Source organism: Olea europaea, unplaced genomic scaffold (genome assembly GCF_002742605.1).
Source record: "Olea europaea var. sylvestris unplaced genomic scaffold, O_europaea_v1 scaffold1435, whole genome shotgun sequence".
Lineage (NCBI taxonomy): Eukaryota > Viridiplantae > Streptophyta > Magnoliopsida > Lamiales > Oleaceae > Olea > Olea europaea.
In genome coordinates, this window is record NW_019231887.1 from 579,371 (window position 1) to 583,543 (window position 4,173).

At 30.6% G+C, this 4,173-nt stretch overlaps 1 protein-coding gene across 1 annotated transcript in view; it reads right to left on the bottom strand.

Annotated features, from left to right (window-relative positions):
* LOC111375974 overlaps positions 1-3,559 on the bottom strand; it is a 3,792-nt gene extending 233 nt beyond the window's left edge. The window contains exons 1-2 of the mRNA XM_022998893.1: positions 3,116-3,559; positions 480-538 (exon numbers count right to left, since the gene is read on the bottom strand). Of these exons, the coding sequence (XP_022854661.1) occupies positions 480-538; positions 3,116-3,559 (503 nt within the window). The remainder of the gene's footprint in view (positions 1-479; positions 539-3,115) is intronic.
* Positions 3,560-4,173: the final 614 nt, after the last annotated feature.

The following is a 4,173-nucleotide window of genomic DNA, read 5'->3' on the forward strand; positions in this document are numbered from 1 at the left end:
GCTATAAACATAAAAATTGGTATCACCCATTTTTTTACCTTGTATTTCCTAAGCAACCACGCTGAAGAAAAATGGCCAACTATTTCTAAATAAAAATACCAAAAAAAATGAAGAAGAAGAATTGACTCAATGATAATCACCACGGGCAGTTTAAATAAATAAAATAATATGGAGCAGGCAGGTCCTCAACTTTTGTATTAAATAACTAAATTATTCACAACTAAAACTTTATTTATTTTTTATTAAAAAAATAAAATATTACCAACTAAAACTTTATTTATTTTTTGTTAAAAAAAAAAACTATTACTATCTTTTTTAAATTAAATAAAAAAGAGAGAGAAAAAATTAGAAAAGAAAAGAAAAAGAAGGCAACTTGACTTGAAGATAAAGTAGAATAAATTTATAGGGAAGCGTTCCTCCTACACATGGATTTGACAAGTATTTTTGATAAATAATCGTCACCTTTAGATGAAACATACCCAAATGTTAGTAACTCATGGATCTCAAGAATACATACTGACCATTGAATTTGCTTTATCTAAAAGTCACGATTATATGTCAAAAATACTTATCGAATCCATGTGTAGAAGAAACACTCTCCAAATTTATATATCATGTTCGGATTTAACGGCACTACCCATTATTATTGTAGAAAATAATCGAGTTAATTGTTCCAATAGTCACTGAATTTTAAAATATCGAGTCTTGGTTATTGATATTAGGTCCATGTTTTTTATTGCTGACTAAAATTTAAAATTTTGAGTTTTGACTCACATAACTTTCGTTTCAAACCTCTAACGGAATTGATGACGTGGTTAACAAAATGCATATGTGGCACCCCGTCACATTGTTAAACTTTCAGATGTTCGAATTTTGGCAACTAAACTTTGAAAAATATCTTCTATTGCTCACTGAACTTTTGAGGTGGTCGAATTTTGATCACTTAACTTTCAAAAAATGTTGAACTTTGGCTACTAAATTTTGAAAAAATCTTCTATTGCTTACTATAAATTTGGATTTAACCACACTTCTATTTAATAAAACATTTTACATGTGAACTCAAAATTTTTTCTAATTTTTTAATCATACATTTTTTTTTAAATCGCTATTTAAAAACTCGAGCTTCTGAAATTTTAGTGGCCAAAATTTAACTATCTCAAAGTTCAATGGCCAAAATTCAACCACCTCAAAGTTCATTGAGTATAGTCAAGTTTTTGCCACAAAACTTTGAAAAAGTCATTAATGGCTCACAATAAATTTGAATTTAATTAAGATTAGTTGTTAAAATTTGAATTTAATTTTATTTAACAACAAATAAATTTATTGTGTGTTTCATTGTAAAATACAAATATTATGATGAAAATAGTTTCAAATTCTAAAAAGAATAAATAAAATTTAAATTTAATTACTAAGTAATTGAGTAATCATTCCTAATGGCATAGATAATGCTTGCAAAGCTATGCAAAGGAAAGTGACTACTAGTTACAATGAAACACACAATATATTTATCGTAAAATTAAATTAAACCCGATTTTTTTAAACAACGAATTTTTAGCCCCTATTTAATGGCCATTATTAAAAAAAAAAAAAAAGAGTTCTAAAAATAGTGATTTTTTTGAAGAATGTGAGGTTGAAAAAAAATTCAATTTACGTGTAAAATATTTTATTGTATAGATGTGTGGTTAAATCCAAATTTATAGTGAGTAATAAAGACGTTTTTTAAAGTTTAGTGACCAAAATTCAATGTTTTTCAAAGTTTAGTAGCCAAAATTCGACCACCTCAATATTCATTGAATAATAGAAAATATTTTTCAAAATTTAGTGGTCAAAATTGGACCATCTCAAAGTTTAAACCAATTCCGTTGGATGTCAGAGACAAAAGTTATGCTAGTAAGTAACGTACAATATTTTTCAAAGTTTAGTAGCTAAAACTCGATATTTTAAATTTTAGTGAATAATAAAAAGTGTCGATCTAAGTACAGTAATCAAAACTTGATATTTTAAATTTTAATGAATAATCAGAAATATGGACCCAAATTCGATTAACATCGAACAATTAACACGTAACAAGCAAATTGGAATAGCACTATCTATTATTATTGCAGAAAACTAGCAAGATGGAATATTAAGTTTAGGTTGACTAACATAAGCATGTTTCATGTTTCGATTAACCTAAAATGTCGGCGGCATTAAATTAATCCCTACCAACATATTTAGGCTTTATATAGAATAATTAATTTTGATAAGGCCCACATTTAAAGTTTTGTTCGTGTAACCCACAATTACAACTACGACCGTCAACTTTTAGTGATTTCATTGTGGCCATTATTTCACTATCAGTCTATCACCTCCCATCCACATTAAACGCAATTTTATTATTCCAAATTGATCACATAAATAGTTTCTCTTGACCAAAAATGCACCCCCAAATCTCATTTCTTGACAAGCGATACTCAAGCTCGACAATTCTATGTCTAAGACAATATTTTATTTTTGGTGATCCCCACTTCCAATCTCCAATCGATCTCTCAATCCTTAGATTGTCACTAGTTGCGAACTTTCTCTTCCTATCGCAAGGCCAATTCATCGAATTCTAGTGTTTGACGATTATGTATTCATCCAACAACCGTCAAAATGGACGAAATTGTTGCTAATAGAGAAACGGTATTCAAAATTTACAAAGTTTAGACAAAAATTAAGATAAAATAATTTTTTTAAAAATAATGCTATCTAATACCAGTTGTGCTAAATAACCATTCTAGATTGTCAATTTTATAAGTTCAATTAAATGAGTCATGTGACTTTATATTTAAATAAATTTATTATTTAATTTCATATAATTATCACAGTAATTGGTGCTTAATAATGACTACTAATGAATAGTATTACTCTTTTAAAAGAGCTAATATGCCAAATTTTAACGCTAGACGGCCATGCTAATGAAAACGCTTTAATTCGAAGTTTTCTTGTTGCACTTTTATTCCATGGTTAATGTTAAAGTTACAACAGGAATACAGATTCAATTGCGCAAAAAGAAAAATAACTAGATTTAAATTTATTGACCTGGAATTTTGTGGAATGGACGAAATAGCATTAATTATTACCGTCGGCATACAATGCCGGAGCCAATTCTTGCGGCATCACGAGGCACCAATTGACCTTGCGCCATCATAATCGATTTGTAGATCTCAACAATCATCCTTTTATCATACTCCTTCATCGGTCTCATTCCGAATCCCGTCACTCCATCTCCAGCGTATCCGCCTGAAAATCCATTGCTGATCGTTCTAGTGTTCGCGAGTTTCATCATCATATTCACGTATGCATCGCGCAACCCGCACAAAAACTTCTTTGGCGTGAACCGGAGCTTGAGCTTCAGCCTTGGAGTCAATTTTATCCTCCAGAACCGCCGTCGACGGCTAGAACCATCGACAGCGGCCAGTTCTAGCGCACGAGATTTTCTTCCTCGGCAGGCGACGGTTCCATTTAGCCTCTCGTATCCCTTCCTACGCCAGTATCGTTTGATTCCTCTGTACACAGTTGCTGGGACTCCTCCCATTGGTTTTTTTTTTTCCACTTTTTTGTTTAATTTTTCACCAAATCTCAAAAAGAGAACGAGATTATGTACAACTAGTGAACGAAATTTCCATGTTTGGATGGGAAAAGAAAAAGAAAAAACGGATGGGAGTTTGGGAGTGAGGCTGATGAGTGTTGTGATATTAGTAGGAAGAAGGTAGAGGCGGTGGCTAATTAATGGTGCGGGCTTCAACTATTTTTCATTTTCCCCCCTCTTAAAGAGATAAAGATGTGTTTGGCAACTCAAAAAAGGTTTGGTCTTTTGCAATGTTATAAGCAATTTTCCAATCATTAAGATGATATCAATTCTTTCAGTTTCATGGAATTTTTTTAAGACTTAAGTTAAAAATTAAAGATGCAGTTTTGGTAATAATAAAAGTAAATTTGAAATTTACGTTGCACAAATCAATTAAATTAAAAGTACGTTTAACCTCCTTTGTACGTAACCAAACAGTGAATGAATTAGGATACAATGTAATGAATGTGCCAGGTCTCTCGCAATCTTAATGCTCTAATTACTTCAACGAAGTTGACTACAGAAAGAAAAGTGAAAATGAAAAATAATCCAGAAATTAATTACTTTCCAACTTTTATTAT